The sequence below is a fragment of the Cololabis saira genome, chromosome 10 (genome assembly GCF_033807715.1).
Source record: "Cololabis saira isolate AMF1-May2022 chromosome 10, fColSai1.1, whole genome shotgun sequence".
NCBI lineage: Eukaryota > Metazoa > Chordata > Actinopteri > Beloniformes > Belonidae > Cololabis > Cololabis saira.
The window spans coordinates 27,694,299-27,716,833 of NC_084596.1; the positions used below are offsets into that span (position 1 = coordinate 27,694,299).

The 22,535-nt window shown below is 39.5% G+C and overlaps 1 protein-coding gene across 2 annotated transcripts in view; it reads right to left on the bottom strand.

The window, feature by feature from the left end:
- Positions 1-287: 287 nt before the first annotated feature.
- The window catches only part of adcy1a (adenylate cyclase 1a), a 41,111-nt gene continuing 18,863 nt past the window's right edge, over positions 288-22,535 (bottom strand). Inside the window, exons 5-20 of one of the 2 annotated variants that reach the window (XM_061732366.1) lie at positions 16,744-16,871; positions 13,399-13,557; positions 12,129-12,270; positions 11,269-11,424; positions 9,188-9,385; positions 8,987-9,084; positions 8,799-8,883; positions 8,414-8,503; positions 6,390-6,652; positions 5,625-5,751; positions 5,047-5,163; positions 4,762-4,908; positions 4,564-4,662; positions 4,356-4,470; positions 4,128-4,252; positions 288-2,344 (exon numbers count right to left, since the gene is read on the bottom strand). In XM_061732366.1, coding sequence (XP_061588350.1) covers positions 1,922-2,344; positions 4,128-4,252; positions 4,356-4,470; positions 4,564-4,662; positions 4,762-4,908; positions 5,047-5,163; positions 5,625-5,751; positions 6,390-6,652; positions 8,414-8,503; positions 8,799-8,883; positions 8,987-9,084; positions 9,188-9,385; positions 11,269-11,424; positions 12,129-12,270; positions 13,399-13,557; positions 16,744-16,871 — 2,472 coding nt within the window. In that variant the 3' untranslated portion in view covers positions 288-1,921. Of the gene's footprint in view, positions 2,345-4,127; positions 4,253-4,355; positions 4,471-4,563; positions 4,663-4,761; positions 4,909-5,001; positions 5,164-5,624; positions 5,752-6,389; positions 6,653-8,413; positions 8,504-8,798; positions 8,884-8,986; positions 9,085-9,187; positions 9,386-11,268; positions 11,425-12,128; positions 12,271-13,398; positions 13,558-16,743; positions 16,872-22,535 lie in introns of both variants that reach the window. The other variant, XM_061732365.1, reaches the window with a different exon arrangement.

Below are 22,535 nucleotides of genomic sequence, written 5' to 3' on the forward strand. Positions count from 1 at the left end.
TTACTGTATAGACTGAAAACAGTTATTTTATTAAGAGCTATTTAAACAAGTGCGAAGAATAAAAAGTGCATATACTGGACCTAACAAGGAAAATTGCATATAGACCTCTGTATTTTTTAGTTTTATTGTATTAAATTGGTTTAAAATGTTAATATGGAATTTCTGGAAGAAAATGGCATTTATTATTTCTGACACATCTATAAAAAGATTGATTCACACTCCAAACCATATTTCTTGTTTTACATCGCATTCATGAGCACATGTTTATAATGTTTTATACACCAATATTTTCTTTATTATAAAATATTCAATAATCCAACTTTACACTGTACAAGATACAACATAATTTACAGCTTTTGACTATTTACAAAAACAAAAAGTAAAATCTGCATATCAAAGTGAACAAATCTAAAAAGGCAGGTTGCAATCACTGTAAGCTTATTGAGTAAGGCAAACAACTTGAAACATGATGGATTTACACTTTGCAAATCAAGTGAAAAGTCTATCCTCTCATAAATGTATCGGCTAAAAAGATATCTCAACGGCGTTGTAGCTCTGAAACGGTATCTGATCTTTTAAGCTATTACTTTTCTTGTCTTTTTTTTTTTGTAAATATAGAAACTCATACTGGTGCTTTAATGTAGTGAAAAGCAGTAGTACAGCTATGTAAATGCCTCGAAAAAACACAGGAGCCAGACACGGCACCAACGTCTCTGTGGCCTCAAGAAAATGTGGAGCATTTAAAGGTCATGCATTTCTGGAAGGGCTTTACTTTTGATCAAGTTTGTGCCCTTTTCTTTTTCTGTATGAATGCTGTCCTTAACTGCTTCATCTAAGTGTATATTGTGACCAAGGTGAGGGATGTATTGGTCGTTTGTCAAATGTTTATCTTTACTTTTTTTGTGACTAGTTAACTTTTGGCATAAACTAGCTCCTCCTATTGACCCTTATTGCCTCGTTGCCATCAAAGCAGCCACTACTGATGTGTAAACAGATGTTAATCAGGGTGATATCAGGACATCGGGTATTCAAGAAACCTTATTTCGTCTTCCCCAGGTTCAAAAAGACACTTAAGGTCAACTGATGATGTATGAAAGAGTCACATGGGCCAAATATTGTCAGTCTGTGGAAACACTTTCCTCCTCGTCCGTTGAGGCAATACAAGAAATAAAACTCGAGATTTATGGAAAGCTCTGAACTTTGGTTTCCTTTCGAAAAGTGTCATTACTATGGCTGTCAACTCTTAAAAAGTCCTTTTCTATATGAACTATAAATATGAATCATAAAAAGCCTACTTTATCCAGTGAGTGCTAGGTATAAAAAAGGATTTTGTGCTGTTTCATTATGACTGAGAATTGACCATGCATGCATACACACATACACACATATACAGACACACCCACACGCATACAAGTACACACATGCATGCTTACATACACCAAAGAGAAACAACACCATTTTACACTGTAAATAATGCAATATATCCTTGGCATGATCAAAAGACAGTGCAAAAGCAGTAGCGTAATCAGTATTATATCCCTCATACACAGAATATGCACTTCATATAAAACAAAGATGCACATTAGACCTGGATCTGAATGAACCCAAGAACACTACAAATCTAATAATCTGATATAGAGATGTTAAAAGAGCATTCAAGATTGCAGGTGCCTGTCTCGTTAATCCACATCTCTTGCTTCCGAAGAGTAGCAACCGATTAAAAATCTTTAAAAACAAGTATGATTGTCCATATCATGGTTTTATGTCTTGGGAAGTTCATATCCTGAATGAGCCAACCTGGGTTTGTCAGCGGGTCAGGATTTATTAGGAATGCCTGGACAGCCCGGACTCCTGCAGGCTTCAGGCCAAGGCTCTCTAGCTGCAAGGCAGGCTTTACTTTATTTATTTTTTGCACTCCATCCTACACTGCTACATCTGCAACAGCCGCCACAGCCTGAATTTGAATCTGCGTAAGCTCTATGTCGTCCTCTTCGTCCTCCTCACCCAGCGCGGGCACACAGGGCGAAGGCAGGCATGTCACTTGGCTGTTGCTGCTGTTGGCAGCGTTCATCTGAATGTTGCTGCCCATGCTGGCATGAGCAGTCAGGCTAGCGGCGGAGGAGACGCTGCCCAGATTGGTCGGGACGCTCGTCTTACCACAGGAGTGGATCCTACGCGCCAGGCTGGCGGAACGCATCACCGATGAAGTTGTCACAGTCCCAATGCACTGAACCTTCCCCTCCAGAAAGTAAGTAAGCATCTCGCCTTTACCTTTGACACTGATCTTGCCACGACACACTAGGTCGTAGTTGCTGTTCAGCAGCCGGTAAACCTCCTCAGTTACCTGGACAACAAAGGTAGGGAAATCACATCTTCAGATTAATATTGATCAAGAAGCAGCTCTTGCATTTTACAGTGTCATAAGATGCTTGTTTAAGCTTTAAATGGATGTCTGTTTACCACAGTTTCAATTCTGTGTGCCAAGCTATGATAAATATGTGAATAATTACACAAGTGGGGCAGCAGTGGCTTGGGCGGTATGTGGACTGTCTCTGCAGTCCACATGTTGAAGTGTCCTTGAGCAAGATACGAAACCCCACACTGCCCCCAATGCCCTCGTTGGTGTGTGAGTGTGTGTAAGATAGTGGGAAAAGCAATTTATAGACTAAAAGAAAAGCCGTGCAGACCAAGAAGTGCTGTGTGAATTTAAGTGCTTTGAGATGTCAACAAAACAAACAATAAAAGAGATTAAAGAGAAAATATAAATACTTTAGTCAAGCAAAATATGGAAAATGTGAATCTACTAATTTATAACTCCCATGATTTGCGCTCATGAAGGCTGTCATAAAGTTTTTTATCTAATGGAGGAAATATGTGTTCATGGCAGCCCTCACTGCTTTAAATATAATTTCTGCCACAGAGCCTCATCTGTAACCACAGCCATCATCATAAATATGATTAAAAAGAACACTGACTAATATGATATTATCAAATTAACATCGTGGCTGGCAATCCAGATGTGATATTTAAAAGTCTTGACATGTCATCGCACTGCACCATTGTTGTTTTGGTCACAATGCATTATGTGTCGTGATGACAACAGGCCATCTTTCTTGGCGCTGAGACGAAATATGTCTTCTGTTCAGCATCAGGTTGATGCCAAGCCAGACGTAGGTGGTGAAAACAGCTCTAAAGACTTTACTGGAAATGTACACCAACATGATGAAAAGCAGAGAGGTGGTGGGGTGAAAGTGGGCCAAAGTCTGCGGCGGTTGTCTGTGAAACATCTGTGTTTCGCTGCGAGTGGAGGAGAGTGTTTGCTGTAGCGCTGCCTTCTGCCATCAGCTGATCGAGGTAAACATATCACAGCGAGCGGCGGGGGGTGGAGGCGTGGAGGGGTGGAGGTGGGGGCGGCACGTTGAGGACAGTTTCATGCTTGTTAGTGCAGAGACTCACTGGACTGTTAAGTTCAGGTTTCATTTATTAATTTTTGTAAGCAACTCACAAAGAACTTGACCTAGTTTGAACTTTGATTGTTATGGTTTTGGAGGTTTAAATGGCTCAGAACAGTGTTAAGTTTAAACAATGGGGCCGTCGCGTCCGAGGGTTTTGTGGGATACTCAGTGACACTTGGTGATTGCGTTAAAAGAAGCTTATTCTGCTCATGTGAATGCAATAATAAACAAAGTAATGACAGAATTTACCATTTAATGATGTCACTTAAAACAAAATTAGGATGTAATTAGCTAAAAATATTGTCAGTAGGCTCTTTTGTAAAGATATCAAGTAAATGCACTTATAGTAGCGGGACTCTGTGATGCACTCTATGCTTTCTCTGTTATTGGAGAACCCTGCTGGGAATTGTTTGGTTCCCTGGTTTCTTTTTGAATTGAGACTACAACCAAAAGCACCATTGTGTTGCACTGATTCAACATCTTTACTGCTGGCAGATAAAAATCACAACTTTATTCAAAAGGTTAGCGTTGATCCATAAGATGTTCGTGACCCAGAGTTATTTATCTTGCTTTTTCTGATTTATTTTAGTGGGAAATGGTCATTTGAGAGTATAAAGTCCTACAATTTGTCTTAGTTGGGGTCTCTTTTAAACCCTAACTGTAGTCGATTACCTGTATTTTCCCTGGTACGCCAGTGCTGTCCATCCGACTGGCCACGTTGACCGTGTTACCCCAGATGTCATACTGAGGTCGCCGTGCCCCAATCACGCCTGCAACCACCGGACCTACATTTATACCTGTGCAGGTACACAAAAGGATCAAATGAGACCATTGATGAGACGGTGTGTTATTTTTTATCACATTATGATTCACTTCATTTAAATCCAGGGTTAGACTTACCCACTCTCAACACAAACTCATTGTATGATTGGTAGTTGATTTCATCCAAAACATCAAACATTTCAATGGCGTAGTCTGCTATTGTGCTCAGATGGTCATAAACTGATTTTTTGGCCTGAAGAAGAGATGTAAAGATAGACATTAGTTCATACAAATGAAGCGGCCCCTCATCTGTTTACAAGACAAAAAAAAAAGAAAGAAAACCCACCTTGGTACCGATGGTAGGCACGAGTCCCACAGCTGCCATATATGTGCTGCCAATAGTTTTTATTTTCTCAATTTCTTTGTAGCACTCCTTGTCCATGAGCTACAGGACACACATTCACTTAAACACCCAGCATAAACAATATTAAATCACATTAAACCTACCAAAAGTCGAGAAAAGCGTAAAAGACGACGTCCTCACCTCATCAAAGTCAGCAATGATCTCATTTAGCAGTCTCAGGCACTCAACTCCCATGTTGTTACCATCCAGCTCAATGTAGAAATCATTAAAGTTTGGAATGGAGGCGAAAAGGACACCAACTTGTGCATAGGACTGATAGTACAGATCCTGAAGGGAAAAAAGCAACAAAAAACATAACATTATAGACACAATTCCCAGGGTGACCTCTTGTGATGTGTTGTTTACTGCCTTGTTATCTACCTGCTGGTCTGTCTGCCTTACTGCCTGTGTATTAGCGTGGCTCACCATGTTTCTGGGGTTTGACATTAAGAAGTGCTGAGCCACGTGTGCAGGCAGAAGATTGAAGAGGATCCTCCTATTGTCCAGCTTTACTTTCTCCATTCCATCTCTTTCCTCCTCCGCCTGATGGCAAACAAAATGTCCAAATGAGTGCCAGGGCTTGTTTCCACATTTTCACCACACGGGGTCACTAGAAAGTATTTCTGAGCCTCATTTCCCTCATTGCTGTCAGTTTCGTTTGATAAGTAGACACGGTTTGCATCTCACAGCTGATGCTGCTAGTTAAAGGGTTAAATGGTTCAAAAAATTAGTTTCAACACATCCGTCCCACTATGTGAAACACTTAGTTCCAAGTGAAAGAGGGCCAAACCAAGCTTCTTACCCCTGTTATTGCCAAAGAACAGACTGCTGGAAGCCTATAATAAAATCCTCCTTACATAACCCAATATATCAAATCTGAAAAGGCAACATTCTGGGACTTTTGTTAAAGCTTGTATGACAAGAGCGAGATTAACACCCTTCAACAGTGTCGCAGTGTCACAGTGTTCACACATGCACAGATGCATCAGTACACTCTTTCTGACCTGTACAGCCCATAGGAAGTCCAAGCGCAGTTTGAGGTCAAGTTGCCTGGAGTGGAGGGACAGGGCACTGACAAAGAGCAACAGAGACAGGATGGGCTCATAGCCCCGTATGTGGAAGGACCCCCCACTGTGGAAGAGACCAAAACACAGCATTGGAGCAGACCACACAGAGGACTACGTAGGAGAGTTGACTGGACCCCCCACGGTGTTGACAGAGATCAGGAGTCAAGTTTTACTTTCAAAAAAACAAAATCTCACTCAAGCATAACTGCATCCAAAAAAAATATTTTGCAAAAAGAAATCTTTATTCTAACAACCATAACAATTTCATCATCATTTTTCACTTTCACGTGTTGCAGCAGCACAGTTGGCCGGGCCCCTCAGTACCGAGCGAACATGGTCTTATCATCCAGCCCACATTGTCCTTTCAGGCCTCTGATTTGGAACTAATAAGCATGTGTGCTGCTTCAAAGAGTGGAAAACGAAAGAGAGGTGTGGGCTGGAGACAAGAAAAGACTCCTCCACGCAGATACATCTCAGCACATGTGATGCAAATGGCAACTAAATCCTCAAGATAAAATAAATCAGAACACAAAACTGTCAACATTCAAAACCAATCGCTGCCTCAGAAGCCTGAATTATGGAGTAGATGCACGGCGAACTGGATTATTGGAGTATTGTTGTCATGCAACTTCAGGAAACGACAGACATGTGAGACATGTTTGTTTGTGTGTGTTCTGGACCGTGTTTTGCAGTGAATCTCACCCTGCGTTCTTCCGGAAACCGCTGAGCTCCAGAACAGTGACATACAGCACCCCCAAAAGAAGCATCAGCGCCATCTTTGGCAACCAGGAGACACGCAGGAAAAGTGCTAGGGTGAGAGTTCCCACCACGCAGGACAGAAAGGCGTAGCGGGCGCCGTCACACGGCAGCTCTGCCATAGTGTGATTAGCGCCGCTGTCCACGTCAATAATGATGATGGAACTGTTTGCGTTGGCACTACCCCACATCCAGGGCATGCAGCCCACCTGTCAGAGACAAAAGGGAAGAAACAAGCCCATACAAATTCATTCATTCAGATATAAAACAACCAAAAACCAGTCAGGACAGTGTGGAAAATGTGAAAACCAATTATCTGCAAATCTTAAACCCCTAATTCAATGAAGTACAAAGACACTATTGAATTCTGAACAGAGAATTCAATACATCTTTTAATCTTAATGCACCAGTACCAGATGCTAGCTTTAAAATTATTTTCTGATAACACGTCTGACAGTTCCTCTCCTGTCTGGCCTAGAGTACATAGTGTTTATAAATTCCCCAAAATAATTCCTTGGGCCGCGGTACAGTTTTCCACTTAACCTCATTCTAAGCCCCAGAGACGATGTGAGTGTTTCTGGATTTTGTTTGTATAAAGTTTTCATGATAGTGTTCCTGAGCTCATGCAGAGATTTCAACTATAATGTTGTGTCCCTTGTGACCAGAGATTTCCCTGGGTTCTCTAAATCTTTTAATGATATTATGTACCATAGATGATGAAATCTCCGAACTCCCTTCAAATGCCCACACTGACTTTTGAACCTCCTCAAATCTTTTGAAAGAGCCATCCTCTTTGCTCGGTTTTTTCATGCTCAGTCTATTTAGTGAGATATGATTACCTTCACTGCTTTAGATTACATTTGCGTTATACTTGCTTTGTACAAAAAGTTACAATTGTCTAGGGACAAATGCAGGGCATCAAATTTGTCTATGATAAATGTCTTCAAGTACACTTAGACTCGTGATCTGTGGGTCAAACCAGGAACCTTTCTATTGGAAATCAACCCTCTCCATCAGTCCTACATATTGTGAAATGTCCCACAAGGCGTCATCTGCTGAAAACATCCGTACATTGTGGAAAGGAAAACATTTTGGGCTGCGCCATGGCTTGGTGGTTAGCACGGACTTACCACACAGCGAATCCTGGGAGGGGCCTTTCTGCGTTGAGTTTGCATGTCTTACAAGCGCTTGCATGAGTTTTACTCCAGGAACTCTCCAAATCCGAAAAACATGTGTGTAGGCCTCATTGGTGATTCTAAAGTGCCCATAGCAGTGATTGTACCTAATAAAGTGGTAACGCTACAGCAGGTGTATCGAATAAAGTGGTGTCACCACAAGAGTGTATGATATTAATCATCTACGAAATGTCATGGACACAGACTCAAATATTTATCTCTGCTTTTTTAAACTTACATATAGGGTGTAAATGTTTTGGAAGTTTTCATTTATCAATTTTTACAGTCTTAAGTGCCCACACCTTATTTATTTATCAAACCACTCTATGTAGCAATACCAATTCTGACCACATGGGGGCACAGAAATCTGCTGTGATAACAAAAGACCCACTGACAATACCGTGTTCATGAGTGGGGACATTTTGGCACATCTCATAATGCTATTCGTTGAGTCTTATGTCAGGAAATGACATGAACTTTATTGTGATATGCTGGCCCCATGTGGTCAGAAGTGGTATTGCTACATAGATTGGCTTTAATGCAGCCTTAAATTGCTTTCGTATGCTCAATAATTAGTAAAACATCTTCATGAACAACACAAGTGATGGAGGGGATTATAATTAGCATGATTGTGGATTTAATCCTGAGCAATATATGAAAACTGAAAAATCTAAGAATGGAAATGTCAGCCAACAGATACAATTCAGTGGCGCAAAGATCCCACCATCATATTCTGTTTAGTCTAGAAATAATAAAAAGTGTGTTTCATGCATAAATGTATGACTCCTTACTCACCACACAGGCCTGGGCCACAGCGTAGATTAAGAGCACTATGAGAAGACAGAGAGCAGTGCGAATCTGAATGGTCAGGCACCCTGGAAAACACTGACAGGAGAAATAAAACAAAAATTAAAAACAAAAAAGAAAAGAAAACAATGCACATTCCATACAAGCAATACAATAAAAGACCATTTGAGGAAAATAAATGAAATCAATTAAGAAGTAGGAGAGTGCAAGGGTTAGACAATACTTCCTAAAAGTAATCAAATAGTCCTTGAAATGGAGTTGTAACTGATCATTTCATGTGAAAAACCTCCTTTTTATTGCTTTAATATAAGTGAGATAAAATGGACCCTCCCTCATATAATGTGAGAAATGCTAAAAGAGCTTGTGGGTTTACCTGTACTCTAGTAATATGCAGGTACATGATACAAGCTACTAGGAAACAGATGCAGAAGACGAGTAGGACAAGTACCACTGTGCCCCTAAGTGGAAAAAAACAAAAACAGAAGCGATTATAACCTGTGAATATTTAAAGGTGAACAATAGCAATGAGAATGGAATGAGAATAAGATGAGTTTTACGTACTGTGGTATAATGAGAAGATAAACAAGGCCAAACAAGGCAGCTAGGATGAGAGAAAGGACCACTGCACTGGTGAAGTTCTCATCAGGAACCTGGTGGTACTGATGCCAGACACCAGACGGGATTGAGTGGCAAAATACAGAACATGATCATATTTGATCACTGACATCTAACTGATCATGTGCAGTGTCATGCACGCCTCACCCTCTGCTCGCGCTCAGAGCACTTATACATAAGTGTGAGGAAGTTGAGGTCTGCCGTGTCTGACTCGGTCTGGCGGGCCTCAATCAGGCGTCCGATGTAGCGGTTGACCCGGGTTCTGGGGCTACTCTGGATCAAGTTAGCCTGGTTAGCGTTGGTGCGGTTCCTCAGCTTCTGTGGAGCCGTTCGCATGGCCCTCCGCTGGCGGGGTGAAAAAACAATATTCACAGCACAGTTGATACTTTAGTGCCCTAGGGTTGCCACCCGTCCCGTAAAATACGGAATTGTCCTTTATTTGAGAAAAAAATGTTGTGTCCCGTATTGAACTAATACGGGACACGATTTGTACCGTATTTTCATTAACTTTTACACCATATTCTTGTTGAATTATTGAAATAAATGAACCTTTACACCATATTCTAGTTGAATTATTGAAATAAATTAACTTTTACACCATATTCTAGTTGAATTATTGAAATAAATGAACCTTTACACCATATTCTAGTTGAATTATTGAAATAAATTAACTTTTACACCATATTCTAGTTGAATTATTGAAATAAATTAACTTTTACACCATATTCTTCACCTGTAGGCTATATTATACATCTTGGCTGATATTGACATACGTAGCATAGGAGGATATTTCAGTTGCTAGCATGGTTGGCTGTCTGTACAGTCATGCAAGTTCAATGCTATTAAAGCACTTTAAACTTTAAATCAAAGCATTTCGTTTTTTCATATAAAATAAACACATTTTTATTCAGTTTAGAAGTTTTGGGGCTTTTTTTTTGGCTCCTGTGCTGCTGAAATCAGGGCGTCCCTTATTTCTATTTCTGAAAGGTGGCAACCCCTATAGTGCCCTTTATTCTATATTCTTTTAAGTCCGATCAGATTAAGAGCAAGGGTCAATCGCGGTCAACAATAAACACTGGCAGCTGATTATATTTTCAAATGAGAACATTGCCTTCATACTTAACTTCATCAACATGTTTAAGTGTAGTCAGCAGTCTTTCTGTCTCTGGTCATGTTTTCTCTGTCTGCCTCTGCACTCCTCCCAGCTTGTCTTTATCATAATCCTTCCGTCTTTCCTTCCGCGCTTCTGTTTATCTTACCATCTTCTGTGTTGCCTTACTCCTTTTTTTTCTACCCCCATCTCTGACATTTGTTGTGGGTTATTTATGAGGCTCCAACACAGCAGACTGCAGATCGCAACTTGCCTTTTATGTCACATGTTGTACTTTACTGTATAGAACTAAAAAATGCTGTTCATTCACCACCTTCATGCATTGAATGCAGTCTCTGCACTGTGGGCACGAGTGTGTGTGGTCTGACTGGAAAAATTACCAGCTCAAAAAAGAAAAAAGAAAAAGAAAAAAGCTGATGCAGACTGTCAGACTTTTTTCATTTAGCACAAATTTGCCTTTTGCACAAAAAGTAATCCCAAGATCAGCTACTATGTGATTTTTTTTTGGTTGTTTTATTTATTTTTTTATGATTGAAATAACTCCCCATATGCTAGGTATGAACCTTTTTTGAGCAGCCACAGTCTGATAACTGCATCACAAATGCATATACTGCACTCATGTCAAATCTGTGCTTAAAACAGCTGGAGCATGAAAGCAGGGCTGTGTGGCTGCCGGGCCACACAATTTCTTTACATACGCACAAGGTCAATAAGCTCTTTGACAGATGGCTAGCCTGCCAAAAGCGTACAGTATGATGGACGAAAAATTATTAATTGGTCTCTGTTAGGGCCAATATACTGTACTGATCTTTCCACCAAGACATACTTTTTGTAATAATACAGAATCCATAAGTGTCCAACGTATAGCACATAAAACTTTAATGAGTAACGATTTGCTGTCAAAACAGAATCCAAGTAATATATTTAAATGTGTGTTATGGGAATTTTGGTATTTAGAAGAAAAAGAAGACTGACTCACTTTAAGGAACATTCAGGAATCGAATTCAGTCAAAGAAGCCCCTAAAAAGGATTTTCACTATTGCAGGAAACTCCGGATCATTTGTCTTTTTGCAAACCACAGCACAAACAAACAAAGACAGACAGCAGGGTTTTATACCTTATCACCATCCTCGCAGTTCATGACATTGGAGAAGGGAATCTCAGCCTTGAACATCTTCCTGCAGTGCATGAGCTGCACTAGCAAGTAGCACACAGTTTTGAACTTCATCTTTTTGGCGGGCTTTATATCCGAAAGAATCAACCCTGGGAATATCTGTCACCAGATAAGAAATGAGAAGACGAGTGAAATCATGATTCCCAGTGATACAATGATAAACTGTACAGGTATGGAACAGTATGAACAGCCACACATGCAGAATTTGAATAGAAAGTGGTTAAAATGAGGTAGGTCAATCCATGAAGGCGATTTATATAATATTAGGACTCTGCTGCTCCAAAGCAGTTCTTAAAAAAAAGAGTGAAGAAGATAAAGCATATGTTGAAGGGCTGGAAGAGGAAATTGTGTGTCCTCCGCAACATCTGTGCTCTTTTTGAGGTCTGTCCACAAGCAGGCATAGCTGTCCCTGAGCCGTGTCTTTCATAAAACTGGACCATCAGCTATATTAAGAGGATTAGCAAAGTCGCTTATCAGGCAAAACAAACAAATAAATAAATAACTGGAATCCCAGAGGTTCACATGAGGAGCCATGGAACCAATATGCAAGCCTATCTTGCATAACATGAAAAACCTGCTGTCAAAACCATAAAAAAAGAGGATAGGAGAGTTTGACCTCTTTGTAGCTCCATTGATATAAGTTAACATACTGCAGATGGTTTGCGGAGGTGTGTATTATACTTTCTAGATATATTACAACCAAATACAGGTGTTGATCAATGTAATTAATTGAAAAAAGATCATATTTTGCTCTAATTTTTACGTTTTATTCTCGCACATATACATTGTTCAACATATGATACCTTCCGTCGGTGAGATGGCACAATAAAGAAGGTTTCTATTTCATGTTTTTGGAGAAAGGGGTTCCTTTCGTGACCATTTCCAGGCTCCACCTCGTAGTCTCCGTTTAGGCACTCAAGTGTTGATCTGGTGATGTGAACTTTCCTGTGGATCAGAGATAGTAAGATTAATATAAAGTGCAGTTAGTCCCACACGGCTCCACAGCTCAGGCATGAACAGTTCTGCACAGAAAGAGAAGATCAAAGCAAGCTGGGAATTTTACTCCAGCTGGGTTTTTTTCTATCATGAAAAGATGAAAAAGCATTTTTTTAAACAGTCAACGACAAATGTCGAATTTCCCGAACTTTTAAATTAATCAGCTTTTCCCATTATTTCTCTTCTTTTTTAACCCATTATGATCAATTACAGTATGTTCCCCAGAGCCCTATGAATGAGGTTTACAGGCTGCACTATTAGAGGACATATTTTCTCTTTTAAATTTCACTTTAGATTTACTTCTTGTTACCTCTAAGATGTTCTGTTGTTTTTGTTTCATTAAGGCCATATACATACATACATCTTATCTTACAGTAGTTCCTCATCTTTGCAAAGTAATCTTAGCCCTATCCCAAATTGTTTCAGCTCATTCAAATAGACATTAACCTTGTTCCCTTAACAAATACAGTATTCAAAAGAATTAAGTAGATTTATGTTTTTTTTACAATATTCCTCAGAATATTAATACGATCAGTATCTCATGTACTCAGAAAAGGCTCCCACTGCCTGAAGCTAAAAAGAAAAAGAAAAAAACCCAAGGGCACTATGCTTCCAATGGCTATCCTTCCACCAGCTGTGCTTCCCCCAGATATGCTTGGAAGTGTTTCTGTGTGTGTGCTCTAGTAGTGTGGAAGTTAGCGTCTCTCTTCAGATCAGCATCCACCACCTATGCTGGTTTCTTTACTTTTTGTCATGTTGATATCACTTCTTCCCAAGAACTTAAGATGAGTCTCTCTCGATCGAATGTTGAAGCAACACAACTGAGTCCATTAAGATTAAAATCTTAATCCCTCAATTGAGGTCTGAATGCTAATTGATGCAAGTCACTTGAGGGGTTATAATTTTGACCACTGAAATGTTCACTGCATTTTGTATAAAGTTAATTTATTTATGTATGTTCTAGTTTAAAATTAACCTAAGAATAATTATACTATGTAAAGTTTTATATATGTCTTAGGCAAAGCAGAATGATAGAAATGTCCAAAGCTTTTACGGTTTAAAATGTTCTTTACTGACCCTGGTAGTCCACCAGCTTCCATCACATTGGCCAGCGTAACATCATTTGACCAAACGTCATACTGCCATTTCCTGAGGCCCAGCACACCACATAGGACTCGACCGGTGTGCAAGCCCACGCGCATGTTAAGATTGACTTCTGTGGCCTCAGCTACTGAACTGAAGGGACAAGACATAGGGAGAGAGGGTTTGAACTCGTAAGCTACAACACAAGATAAATAAAACATTTTTAAAAAGCAGCATGTAGGCCATGCACAAAATAAAAACACTGACAATACATTATAATGTTAGTGCATCGATAGAGTCAGGTAACTGAATGTATACTTATAACTCATAATTATTATTAGGGCCCGAGCACTGACAGTGCGAAGGCCCTATTGTATCTATAGGAATTTTTTTTCCCCCTCGTTTTTATTTTTCTTCTTCCGACGAAATGAGGGCCTCTTTGCCCCCCTAAACGTGCCCCAAAAGTCACCAAATTTTGCACGCAAGCCAGGCCTGGCGAAAAATGTGATATTTAATGGTTTGCATTAATGGCTCAACAGCGCCTCCTAGAAAACTTTGTGCCTAAGCCCCACTATACGGTTTGACGTACATGCACGAAAATCGGTACACACCTGTATCATGTGGCAACTTAAAAAAAAGTGTCTTGGAGCCATGGCCCAAACCGAACAGGAAGTCGGCCATTTTGACTTAAAGTTATAGTATGCAATGTTTGAGAGCTAGCAAGATTTGAAAGTGGCACCTCCTCTAAGCCATGTAATGTAAAAACTCTAACCAATCTGTTTCATTCGGTCCGAATGAAACAGATTGGTCCAGGACCAGAGGCTTAGCCCCCCGTAGCCTACGCCGTAGCCTACACCGTAACTGTGGCTCTAGAGCCTGCAGCGCACCGCCAGCCGCTCTCCGCTCTCTGCTCTCCACTCTCGCCGGGATGGAGACGCCGGTGGGCAGGATGCACGTTTGGGTGGGCACAGCCCACCCCTGCCCTCCCCTAAAACCGGCCTCGCTTACAGGTGAATGAGATATGGGGTAGTTTTGTTGAAAATGTGCTGTCCAAAATGTCCTGGAAAACTGGACTCCTGCAAATGCGCGTTCCCCAAAGTTTGTGGGGGCGTGGTTTTGGACGGAGCGCTGACGGGAGGGGGAGGAGGAGGCGGGGCTTAGAGGAGGTGCCACTTTCAAATCTTGTTAGCTCTCTAAAATCATGGATAATACCTTTAATCGTGTAATTTTGGCGCAATTTATGCCATTCCTTCGGCAGTTAATGTTGCCCGAACCGAACAGGTTGTGATAAAGACATGACCTTCATTGGCCTGAATTAGCCCCGCCCGTTCTTCTGATTGGTCGATATCTGATAGTCCCTATTTTCTGGCATAACTTTTGAATGGTTTGACATAGACTCGTGGGTGGTGTCATCGGACTCGGTTTTGAGTCCTTGAACATAATTGCTGCAAATTAGCCCCGCCTCTTCATCTGATTGGTCGATATCTGATAGTTCCTACTTTCTGCCATAACTTTTGAATGGTTTGATATAGAGAGTCGTGGGTGCTGTCATCCGCTAAATGTCCAGGCCTGAAGAATCTACATGCAAGTCATACAAGCTTCCACTGCAGCATGCCTGAACATGCACAAGGGTACGAGGGCCCGTTCATCGCTGCTTGCAGCTTTAATTATTATTATGATTGAAAATGAAATACATTTTTTCTTAATCCGTTGCAATCTGAATCTATGACATCCAAGGTCTGATGGACTCAATATAAAAATCTTAATGGAAGAATACAGTCTCTAATGATATTCACTCTATATATAGACATCTTTATCTGTGACAATGTGGCAAAGGAACAAGTACTATTGAGAAATGTTGATTGATCTATTATTCTAAAATAGACTCAGTACAACAACGAAGGCTAAACTCACTATTTCTACTTTACCTATGATGAGAGAAAAGCGTAATCTTTATGGACAGACTCCCAGTCATGTCAGAAAAGTGTGTCAATGTGCTGTGTTTCAGTTTCCAACTTTCCCTAGGGTTCTCTATCAACTTGCACATCACACAGGTTATGCAAGGAAAGGCACCTTTTAGCTCATAAGAAAAAATACATTTTATTTTCTACACTAAAACCTTTTCTCTTTGTTTGGGTAATTATCTTATTTTTCATCAGCTCAATAGTGTAATATGCAGTTAAATACTTCTTTTCACTACATTTTAATGTAACGGGGATGGAAATTGGGAAAATGTGAAATGCATCATTTTACGATGCATTTCCACAGATTGTTTAGTTCGACAGAAGTTTAATTTAATCTTCTACTCAACACACTTTCCTGTTGACTCGTTTCGCTCTGAATACGTTACCTTGTTTGGTGCCCTGATTGGTCGTAGCGCTAACCAACTGTGTGCAGTTTGATAAACAACCGTTGGTACCGCCCCTTTCATGGGGAGACCCAACGGATCCTTTTTGATTCTCAACACCTGGTTCTATTCCCTGCTGCAAAGGTATTGCCTTCCACAGTTTCACCACACTAAAGTTAGCGTTTCATAGCTGTCAATTCTGCAAATATTAATGCATGACACCTTTTCTCCACCCCATACATGGCTCACAAACGGTAAACAGTTTTCACGATCTGAAGCTAGGAATTGGAAGTGAACTTCTCAGTTTGTCATCTGGATTGTGACAGAAACTATATGTCTTTTCAAAAGTGAAAGTGACCTGCCATCGATGCCTGTGAAGACAGTACACAAACTCCTTGTGTCACAACAATGGAGGAATTTTCTGTTATCATCCTGCTCCCTGGTGTGATAAAATATAATAGAAAGAAAAACACCCCATCCCAAGTGGACATAATCAAGTAAATGATTATAATAGTCATCATAATGCATGACTCACAAAGTCTGTTAGAATCTCTCTTATCACTCCTGACAGTGCTGCTGTGGGCAGTTACTGCGCCTAGATGGTGGCGCTTCGCCAAAATAAAGTTCCTCATATTTATTTGTTAATAAGATTGTTGCATCTTGTTTTAGATAGTTGTGTCTACACATGATAAATGTTCAAGTCACAACATGCAAATAAGGCAAAATATTAGGATGTTTATTCTGTCACTTTAGCTATATCTATGATTCCACTTCAAGCGACTATGGTATGATAGTTTACCGGGGGCTTTGTTAGACAGGGTTTTTGGATTACCATGGAGGAAAGAAAGATGTATGTCTTAACAAACTCCCAGACTTTACCCAACTGCCGTGTTGAGTATTCACTATGCTTACAATGAAATAAATGTTCCTTTAGAATGTGAGTGACTGTTTGGAGTTATAAAGTAGAAAAAAAACTAAACAAGAAGGCTCACGTGATAGTATCAATCATATCCAGACCCATTTCCACACAGCAGTGAGCGTGGTCAGTCTTGGGTTGGGTCAGGCCGGACACGCAGTAGTAACAGTCCCCCAGGATCTTAATCCTGCGACAGTGGTTCTCCTGTCAATCACAAAGACAGATTCAAGAAAATAAATTGTTATCCCCTTGAGGAGAGGGATCAATGAGTAAAACCTGGTGAGTGACAAATGTTGTCCTCTAGTGACTGGTTTTTAATCTGAAAAGGAGCAACTATGACTCACAGAGCTGAGAAATCATAAAAACATTGTCAAGTGTCGCTCAGCTTTATAACAAAGAACACAATTGCCTCTCTGACCAGTGGGATTTGGTGATACACTTATATTTAGGTAGAGTTTCCTAAAGTATCTAACTAAGGCTTCAAACCTCTTTTATTGATTTGAGAAAGTATCAAAATTATTTGTTCCACTTGCTATTTACATTTCAAAGAAAAAAAAACTGTTGATAGACTTTGCTTATACTCATAAATTAACCATAATTGAATATGTAGTTAAAACCACTGTTGTTGATCGTCAACATAAACATTTAAAAGTTTAAAACCAGGCATCACAAAGTTAACTTTTTACCAACCATACTTGGGTGGATAGGAAGCGTAAAATGGTCTCTAAGTAAGAGTCGTAATTCAAAATAAAACATTTATAAGCCTCCCACAATTGCTTATATATGTTTCCTGGTTTTTACATCTTTTTTTTTCTTCTTCTTGAAGAATTGTAACCACACCAAACAGATCCAACGGCGCAACAGATCAGTCTCACTTTAGGGAATAAGGTGAGTCACTCACTCTTTGCAACAATAAGCGGTGGCATGAAAAGACAGCTTACAAATATAACCCATCATTAGAGGATATGAGCAACAGACATTCATTTTACCAGGGAGACCAGGTTACTGTGGGCGCCTCCTCATAAGCCTTCATTGTTTCCATGGAGGTAATGGGATTGCTGCCCATGCATGTGAAGAGCACAAAGACTCATAATTATGCACGTTGGTGGGCACAAGACAAGACGGAAGCTCTATTTTTAACGTGGAAGCCATGTGAGTTACAGCGTGGCGAGATAGCCGGGGCTCGTTAGCAGCAGCATTTTGCCTCAGGTGGGTTTACCTGCTGTGGCTTCTGAGCGCTCTGTGGTGTGAAGGCTGCTCACGAGGAATATATTCTTAGAGTCAAACTTGCACAGAAAAGCGCTACATTATATGATATAGATGCTGAGCAGCTCTTTCGACCGGAGACGGATCATTTCTAAAAAAAAACATTATCCTGAAGGTCAACTTTGAACGTTAACATATAACTGATTAGTACGCTGAACTAAATCTATTGATGGGGTTAATACCACTGCGCAACAGTATGTCAAAGTTCATGACACAGGTTATGTTTCTGTTTCTCTAAATACATGGGTAGAAAATTAGCTGACATCTAAATCACATATAATTTGAAAAAAGTCAAAATGTTCCGCAAGACTTGGGTATTTTTTTACTTCATGCAGTTTAAGTAAAAGAAAAAAAAAAACGAAGTCACACCACACCATTCCTGCTTTGTGTGGGCAAGTGTGTTAATATGTTGAGGCAGTCCAAGTTGGGAGTTTGTTTCTTTTGTTTTTTTTTTACTGTTGCTGTGCTTTAATTTTGATTCTCTAAAGCACTTTGTGTAGCAAAAGTTGTATGAAAAGTGCTATACAAATAAAGTTTGATTGATGCACTTAATTGAGTATGTGAACATTTTTGAGCTCTGAGATCATTGTGTTAATATCTCAGAACTTAAGTTTGTCTTGGCTATAACTTGATTAAAATGTTGACAGGAGAAGTCAGGTCTGAAACATTTCAAAGTTTTATAATTACAGTACTTTGATTCTTCAATCCTTCTACTAGCAGTTCATAGTCGTAGACTGTTTTCATTGCTACCTTACACTCTAAACATTTGAAAGAGATATGAAATTTTTGTCTATTTGAAAGGAAATCATAATTTATGAAGAACGTGTGAAGTAAAGGTAAAGAAGAGCCAAAAAACTTTAAGAAAAGTTGTGGGTCTGCTAAGATAAATAAAAACCCATACTTGGCTGCAGGTTTACTAGATTCTGAAGTGGTTTGGCACTTTTCTCTTGTACAACCACTACCGTACCAACATGATCTCACTGGAAGAGTCTAGCCTCATCAACGACTGCAATATCAACAAAAACACTGCATACCAGTTCTCAAGCATGGAGGTGAAGTGGTAATAATTTAGTATGGGGGAGTATTCTAAAGTCAAATGTGAAGCCATCTGTTTGACAGGTAAAGCTTCCGAAATGAAGTTATGGACAGAACAATGATTTTATACCAGTATGTGTACAACAGAATGGCTGAAAACTAAGAAAATGTAAAAACAATGTTTCAAAGAAAGGTGAGTCAAAATTCCTTGAAGAATTATGAGAAATTGATTATCTAAGTCTTAAACTTAAAACTTCCAAGAGGGTGCAGTGTCTTTCTGACATGAATTAACCTGTGACCTTTTCAAATTAAAAGCTTCACTACTCTGACAATTAACTTCCTTCCGTAGAATTTAAACAGGTGTTATTTTATTAAATCATTTTTAGCATGCATGATTTCTATATTCAAAACAAACAAAAACAAACTTAGTACTTATTCCTCAACATCAAATTTTTGTTGTTGTTGTTGGGTTTTTTTTTTTTTTTCCAAATCTCAGGAACTGAAAATTAGGCTTAAAATGTGTTTCACCTTAATTGTTCGCTCATCTTTTTAGTCATTCTTACGATGTTTGTTTGTGTCTAACTTTCATCCGAAAACAGTTCTCTACAGGGTAAGTTTGGGGTAACTAGACAGATTGGTGCAGTAGCAGATGGCACTATGGTGAAGCATGGCTGAAGCTACAGGAAGAAGGGAAAGCCCTGGTACTTAAACAGTCTCCTACACTTTATTTTTTCTTTTGCTAATCTGCTGTGTGAGGGCTTAGGAGCTGATTCAGACCCGAGCAGGATTACCACCGTCACGTGACTGAAGCCCTGTGGGCAATCTGGGTGGTCATGGGACTAGAAAGATAGACAGAGAAATGTACTGCATAAGAGACAGGTAGCTTTTGGCAACTATTCACAATTCAATTTAAAGGGGAAGTAGAAAAGGCAATATTAAGATATTAAGATCAGAACTTATTACAAGCACCACCCTCGAGAGTCTGGTGCCTTTGTTTTGCCCACAGTACAGTCATATACTTGTACCCATTCTAACTAGCAAAGCATTCAGTGTACACAGACAAACAGAGGGAGACAAGATGGAAGAGAAAACGACACAATACCGGGAGGGGGAACATCCAATAAATGATAATGAAGAAAAGGATGAGCCAGCTGGGAGTAGCGGTTCATTTCCTCCAAGTTCCCAAAGGAGAGAGCAGAACACACTGTGCTTTTCCTACTGATACAAAAAGCAAAGCTCACTGCTCTGTTTTTGGGACTGAAGACAGGGACTTCTACTCCTCCAACGTGAGGGTGAAAGGCATAAGATAAGAAACGTTTTCTGCTATCTTTATCTGAATTCACCCTCTGTCTGCAGTATCAGTAAAACAACACCCCTGTTGTCTCTAAATCATCTCTTTCATGAAGTAATAGAAGGCAATTTAACACATCAGACTTGTTTTTTCGATTAAAAGCAATCTTTGTTAATGGACTGTCATTCATCTCAGCATTACCAATGTGTGTAGGAATTCATTGCAAGGAGGCCTATTTGGGAGGGGGGTGTCAGTGTGTTAAATAAGAAACATCCACTCTCTCTTTTCTCTGTCGCTCCGTTTATGAGTTCATATTTCACTTTCAGCCACTGGCTCTTTCATTGATTTGAATTAATTTTTGTGCAACAAAATATGGAAAATAGATACTTCTTTCTCTCACTCCACTGTGACAGGTAAGAGGAAGTAAGGGAGGTATGTGAGGGGAAACGTAGATATTTTCAACAGATCTGGGAAGCAGTGAAAATATTCAGAGCTGTTTATCTTAAAGGACGACGCTGCCTCCATTAGAAGCAGATCAGACTCCAAAACAAGAACTGTTTAATTGTAACTAAAAAAAGAAATGTGTCCTTCTCCACCCTGCAGTATTTGAATGAGTAATATTCCAAGTACTAACACACCATTGGCAACAGTGCAGATTCAGTAAAGATTTTTCTTCTTCTAAATATCTAAACTTATACTGCAAAAAATAAATGAATAAATAAATAGATTAACAAAAAAGGTTTGGATGTTGTGGTTGGTTACAATGAAAAACAATCCTGCATTTTCATTAAAAAAATACCAGTAGAATACTAAAGTAAATAAATAAATAAAAAGTTGAAGCAAGGGAATGTTTATCATTGTATTGTATCAAATCTTTCTAACTTTAAAATCATCTGGGATCTAAGGAGATCAGTTGCTGTAATGTTTTCCATTGTTTCTTTACATACGATCTCAGTTGTCAGTATTACAGGGCCTCCTTTGTTATTGTTGTTTTTTCTGCTTACTTTTTCTTATTGAATTATTTACCCCCACAATCTTTCCCAGAATGGCAAACCCTCCACAATCTTATTTCTAAGAAGCTGAGTCTGTCTGGAATACTGTTTTATACTCAGTACAGACCTGTTGCCAATTAACTTAGTCAGCTGTGTCATGTTCCACCAGATTTTCTTTCTTTTTCTCTTCTTTGCAGCATTACAAAATTGTTGTGGTGTGTTGATGCCCCGTCCCAACAACAATATTTGCTCCAGAAAAATTGATTTTCCTTTTTTCCTGAAGGCAGCTGGGATACGTTCCAGTCGGCCCATGGATGGATGGGTGGATGGACAATTTGAGTAGTTAAGGCTAAAATGCCAGAAGAGTAGCTATTTTGTAACTCTTAAATAAAAACAGCCTTTCCAAAAAACAGTATTGAGCTGAGCAGTTCATACAATTAAGAAAATGAGAAACTACTGACAATTACTGTATATGGTTAGGTAACATTTTCCACTGAGCTGACATATTTTCAAACACAAAAATTGTTTGAATTATGTCAATTTTATCTTGTTTTTCTTTAAACTTAATTCACATAATTCACTAAAATTATATTGCAGTCTGTTTCTTTGACCGTACTTAGCTAAACAATTTGAATGTGCTTTTTAAATCTGCCTCATGTGAAATAAAATGTGAGCCGGGGCTGCCTCATGCTGCTTTTACCGCACCATAAAACCCCGTCATGGTGGAGGTTTTTTTGTTTTTTTTGAGAGGGGGGTGTTCTTAGAAGCATCTATCCCTCTTACTCCTCTCTCAAGGACCCAATCTGGCTTGTTTGCTTTGGGTTTTGCTTCAGTCCACTGTTTGAAGTACACAGGCATCTTCGGGAAACAGCAGGACTTGTGAGTGATCCTTGCATCTGCTCATGAGACAAACCCAGACAGGGTTATTTGATTGTGTATAAGCCCGGCTTTTAGTTTTCCGGAAGGCAGCTGTCACCATGTGGGCAGTCACCAGTGCCTGCTCACTATTTAAGAATAATGACATTACATTTGCTTTATATTTCCTGACATGAGATGTCGTATTCCTCATGCAAATGCACACAGCCATTTGGAAAGACCTTTCCTTAACACTACTACTAATACGTTTTTACTTGAGCAGTTGCTTTTTCTTTACCCCAACAAAAACTCGTTTCAGTTTATTTATGCTGGGATGAGCTTTTGCTTAGACAATTCGTCCAATCATTTAAATCCTGCCAGAATTTTAGCATTAAACAGATAGAAATTGTGCTGACAATTGTTTATTCA